A 6,080-nucleotide genomic window follows, 5' to 3' on the forward strand; every position below is an offset into this window, starting at 1 on the left:
ACTATATCCGTAGACAACGCCCTGGTAAAGTCTGTCCCAACAGCCAGGAACCTTGGCGTTGTCCTGGACAGTTAGCTCTCGTTCAAAACACACATCACAGCTGTCACTCGATCCTGTAGGTTTACACTCTATAACATACGACGAATTAGTTCCTCACCCAGGAGTCAGCCCAGCTCCTAATCCAGACAACAGTCTTGTCAAAACTTGACTATTGTAACTCCCTCCTTACTGGCCTACCGGCATGTGCACTTAAGCCCCTCCAACTGATCCAAAATGCCGCAGCTCGCTTGTTCTTCAACCAGCCAAAATTCTCACACGTCTCCCCCCTTCTCCGCTCCCTCCATTGGCTCCCGGTCGCTGCCCGCACAGAATACAAAACTCTGATGCTGGCATTCAAAGCAACCAAAGGCATGGCTCCCCCATATCTTACAAGTATGATCGTACCCTCCAAACCCTCCCGCGCACTCAGATCAGCCAACGCAGGGAAGCTGGAAGTACCTTCACTAAAAACGCCGGGACAACGCTCCACACGTCCCAAACTCTTCTCCCTTCTGGCTCCAAAACTATGGAATGCACTTCCCATCACAATCAGAACTGCAGCCTCACTCCCAATCTTCCGCCGTAGTCTGAAAACCCACCTCTTCAGACTCCACCATGGCCCGTAGCACTAGCCCTCAGATAGCACTTTATGTAGATTATATAGTATTTTAAATATAGCACTTTATGTAGACTTATATAGTATTTAACAGACTTATAGCATGTTACGTAGACGGCACTAGAATTGCATTTTATGTAGTCATAGCACTTTATAGTACACATGTATAATATATAATATAGTATAGTATGTATAGTTTACATAGATACTCCACTGTTAAGTTCTTAGCTTACGCATGTTTCATGATAACTACTTTTATACATGTGATTTATGCCATGCTTTTTGTTACTGCTTAATGTAAATCACTCTGGATTAAGAGAGTCTGCCTAAATGCCTAAATTGTAAATTATGTCATGCGCATACCCTATACCAACTTCGATGACATTTTGGAGTTAGGTGGCTTCTTCCCGACAGCAGAGATATTCCCATGTTCCCATATGTTTTCGTGTTTTTTTCATTCCTTTTAGGGGCGAATTATAAAATCCTACCTGTATAAACATGACCTGATCCTTTTGTGTCTTGTTTTAAATACACAATTAGCACTTCATGTAACCTTGACCATGAAATGGCAGAAGTGAAGTTAGAGGAAGTTCAGTAATACCACAAGACTAACCACCATCACCAGTGGAACATACTGTAACTTTAATAAAACTCACTTTATTTTACAGTATTAATGGTGGGAAAACTCTTAAAAATAACACTAATAGTTATAGACAGTTAGCTCTACCCTTCACTACATCCCTGGCCTTAGACTTGAAGTTGTTATACAATGTCAACAAATTAAGCGAGTAACATGGGCTGCAACTTATATGCTGTAAAAGAAGAAGAAACTATACACATGACGACATTTTACGATACTGCATAGATGCATTAATCCCTGTAGGAACTTCTTCTTTTAGATAGCCGTGCATATGATCAACCACAGAATGGCCTTTTCAGTAGGCAGATACAGGTCTTGAACGTGGCTCTTCCAGTTGCAGAGCATTCTCTCTACATGCTGTAGCTACAGACTGCCCATGGCACCTATAATAAGCCTACACAAACATCCGCTGCTTATGGGTCAAATGCTAATAATTTGTCTCAGCAGTTGTTAACCAGTGCCAGGCAAAGATTACCACATCAGGATGATTCCAATAATGTCAGGTAAGCCAAACTCACAGTAAAGCAAACTAACTGGCTTAACATGTTCCTTTGGTGGTCCAGACATTCTGACGATGATACTGCATCACTGTATTAATCTGTGTGGCCAAGCACAGCTATTCCGTACTTAAAATTGGAGAAACCAATTACACAAGCTGTTTGGATCAGGTCTAGATCTGATTACAGCTCAATGAAACATGTTAGTTTGAATTTTTGTTCTTGTCGGCAACTCTGCAAGCGTTACAGATGAGATGGAAAATAAATTAGGCATGACACATGCTGGTTTGTGTTACTTTGTACAACCTCTTCCACTACATGTACATTCATTCCCCAAAAATGAACTTAAACTCAAACTCACAACAGGACAAATTCTAGAATAGAAAATGAGGGGAACACACACATACCATATTGAAGTGAATGAAAACGCAACAAAGCTATTATAATCTTGGTCATCCAAGTCAGCTGATACGCAAACTAGCGTAGTAGAAAACAGGCCAACAATCCGGCACTATTGTTTGGTCTCCAGATATACGTAGCTGGCCGGACCCAGACCATTATACAAAAGCTACAGATAGTGTTCAGGCAGCAATGATCTGCTCTGTAAAGACACAGGAAACTCTGTGAGCAAGGATCTGTTCCACATGATGGTGGAGGGACAGGGGAGCAGGGAATGAGAGAGAAATGAGGATAGACCAACGCAGATTGAAAAAGAAGGAGCAAGACTCCTTCACAGGCTTCACTGTTGGACAGAGTTGTGGGTGTGGGTTTAGTATGTGTTCTGTGTATCATATATAAAAAACAAAGTGTGTTGTGTTGTCCCAAACCAAAATGTATTATCTGTCTCTAGTTCGTTGCTGCACACCATGGCATTATAATATGCACTATATACCAATAAGTACCAAAAACGTGTTTCATGGACAAGAATTGCGATTGATTGAATGTGGATTTAGCTACATGTTGAAAAGTGACTATGCTGTGACTGTCCCAAATTCAAGGAAGGATTCTGTTCAGTCCGTGTCTGTGAGGGCATAAACACAAAAATAATTGATGCGATTATGAATAAGCTATACCGGTATATACACTTTTATAGATGCATTTTTTTAATAAATATAATACTAGGTTTCTATTCACCTATAGCATAATGTCTCCTGTGGCATCCACGTGGAATGTATCAACAAACATCACCTGTCCTATTTAAGTTTGGCAATGTGTTCTATTTATCTATCAGGTTTAATCACTGAAAATATAACTTGTTGCCATTTGGCTGTGCCATGGAAAGATTGAAGCTCTTACATGTTCAAACTGGTGCTTAAAATTGAACTATAAAAACTATACAAAAAAACTTAATTTCATTGCAACAACATTGACACTGCCACAACTGATGTTGAAAAAAGAATAGAACCAATGCCCAAACAATATCTCTATTGTTTTGATTGAAACACCTTTTTGCATCATGGTACATCCATTCTTACCTTAGACCTTAGGACCTTAGGTTTTCCATGAAATACACCCAAAAACAAACTGGGTACTACTACCCACAAAATCAATGTTCTCAACTGGCCAGATCAATTTTCAAATCTGAATGCATTTATGATGTCAGTCAGACTAATGTATTTCCTATGTGTTGCCACATTTTAAACCATGAAAGCAGGAATCCTTTGGTAGTCATTAAATAGATGAAGACAATGTTGATACATTTGTTTTACTTGAACTCTATTCAAAAGGAATAATTAGGTGGTAATCATTTGCCACCTCTAGTTTTGAGAAAATAAACTACTTGTTTTGAAGGTTATTATTTTGCAGCATATCTAGCTCACAACCTGTGTATATTTAATACAGCACCAGTTTGCTTCTTTACCAAGTGTGCCACCAAATCTGGAGGGCACTGTACAATGTACATTCTGGCTATCCTGCTCGCCTAGAGGCTCCTGAAAGAACAGAATAGACCTGGCGAGGAAATGAATAACTCCTCGTTGCTGCGTGTGCCAGTTTGAATGCTTTTTTTGTTGAGCATCGGATTATGTTTCGTTGCCTCAGTGACCTTAGCTGAATGTCACTGGGTATCTCCTGGCCGATAGAAACGGTGCACATGCTGACCCTGCAGCACCACAGGAGATCAATACATCCCCCCCAGCTTGTGGCTTTGGTGTGCGTGTCCCTATAATCACATTTAGCAGTGATGGTAAACTGACACATCACGCCTGCTTGGCTACATTGAACAGGTGAACTATTCACTATGTACTAACCTCCACATAGGCTACCTGACACAATCAGTGACAGGCTATTCACACACACACACACACACACACACACACACACACACACACCTTTAGAATCTAGATCCATTGCGACTGTAGAGCTGATGAGCGCTCATTGACACTTTCCTTCCGGTTATGAACCAATATGTGCCCTCGTGTCAAGGTAGCGCTAGTCCGGCGGGCATGAATGGGACGAGCTGAAGGTTACAGCTTTTATGAATGAGCACAGCGTCACGCGACCGCAGCGCAAACATCCCCTCCCCTCCCCGTGGCCTTCGCCCTTCCGCTCCACGGCAGGCTGGGATCCTGCAAGGCAAGCCAGGCATACTTCAACCTAAACCTACCCGTATCGAGCACAGAGCCGAGGCCTGGTAGCCGAGAGAGAGGGACACAAACATGCACTGCACACCGGCCGGGCGCGGTCTTGTGTATCGCTGCATGTTTCTACCGAATTTAGCTCCTCGAGTCTAGACGGCACAGAATGTAACCAGCGGGGTCCATTTGGTTACATCTGTACCCCATCAGAGCTACAAATTGGTTACACGGGCATGTTTACTCTTACTGTGCAATATAATGGAACAACCGTTTGGAACGAACGGTTCCTCATTATGGTCCGTCTCACTTCACAGCATATAAAATGCATCACGACGTTATAACAGTGTGGTCCCGATGTTTCGGGGACAACACAGAAACAGTGCTAAAAGTAGACCGGGTTGTTAATCCAAACGGAAGAGATCGTTTTCTTTTTTATTAATATTTGTTTGTGCATGCCAAGTCGTCGTTTACAATGTGTATATATATTATTTTTTATGAATGGAGAGCGGTAGAGGTTATGCAAATGAGAGCGATTCAGAAAGAGATGGCGGATGGGGGCATATCGGATCTCTCATATCCTGTGAGACTTCCCCTTCGGTTTGGAAGCAAACACACAGATGGTGGCCTAATAATAAAGCGAACATGGTCTGTAAACGCAAGTTCATTTTGTTTATTTAAATAGAAGAAAAAATACGTTTGCCACGAAGCTCTCTCGAAGGACAGCCGTTGGAAGGAGGTAACACAAATCTATGAGGTTTTAAGTTTGAAACTTGGGAACAGTGTTTAACAAGGCCCCTGGTTCTCCTCGCTTCAAATCCTTTTAGAAAAATGTTTCCGATCCACCCACGCTTCAGCCCCGTCCCCCCTCCCTCCCCCCTCTTCGCTTCTCAAGAATAGTCTCTACAACAAGGTGGGGGCCCTAAAATCCCTTCTCTCCAGTCCACACTGTCAATGCATTGCTTCGTAGCATCAAACACCCCCGATCGAATCCACAACAAAAAACCCATGCATGTGTAATAAAGAATAACACGCATTTGATTGCGGTGCGTTGTGAATAGTTACCCTCTGCACACACATTTCCCATTTTCCAGCCAAGTCGACTAATTATTATTCCCAACTTCCAGCAGCAACATAGGTACTAGAGAGAGAGAGTGTGTGTGTGTGTGTGTGTGGGGGGGGGGCACATCTTGGGAGTCTTTTGATTACTTACTCGTTTGGGTGTGTTTCTTCTATCATTTTCTTGTTTCACGTCCTCGAGTAATATGCCACGGCGGTTGCATACTTTTTGCTCGTCATTGTTTCACCGCGGCTCCACAGTATGTCTCACATTCCGCCTCATATCCTCTGGTCTTTGTGCGATGAGAGAGAGGCAGCTCTTTGCCTTCGACTGTCTGCGCTGCGCTCCTCTCTCTCTCTCTCTCTCTCTCTCCCTCTCTCTCTCCTTTTCTTCCCGAGAGCCGCCAACCAGTTGCTTCTCCTCGATCACGAATACGCTCCCGGTTTGAGTATTTCCATAGCTTCGAATCACACAATTAAACCAGTACGATATCCCCTCGTTTTTTATGTCCCCGGGCGCATGTTTTTCAGCTCGAGCGGATTCCGTTGTGCTTTAATGTGCGGTGCTGTTACCGAGGGGTGGCCCCGCTGAGCCCCATCTCTCGCTACTCCATGTTGGATGGTAGAGTCGAAATCCCATGGCCCGGAGGCACGTT

At 43.1% G+C, this 6,080-nt stretch overlaps 1 protein-coding gene across 1 annotated transcript in view; it reads right to left on the reverse strand.

The window, feature by feature from the left end:
- spred2b (sprouty related EVH1 domain containing 2b) overlaps positions 1 to 6,024 on the reverse strand; it is a 35,032-nt gene extending 29,008 nt beyond the window's left edge. Inside the window, exon 1 of the mRNA XM_080781507.1 lies at positions 5,579 to 6,024. Within this exon, the coding sequence (XP_080637633.1) occupies positions 5,579 to 5,604 (26 nt within the window). The 5' untranslated portion in view covers positions 5,605 to 6,024. The remainder of the gene's footprint in view (positions 1 to 5,578) is intronic.
- Positions 6,025 to 6,080: the final 56 nt, after the last annotated feature.

Source organism: Protomyctophum bolini, assembly GCF_963924005.1.
Source record: "Protomyctophum bolini genome assembly, chromosome: 14".
NCBI lineage: Eukaryota > Metazoa > Chordata > Actinopteri > Myctophiformes > Myctophidae > Protomyctophum > Protomyctophum bolini.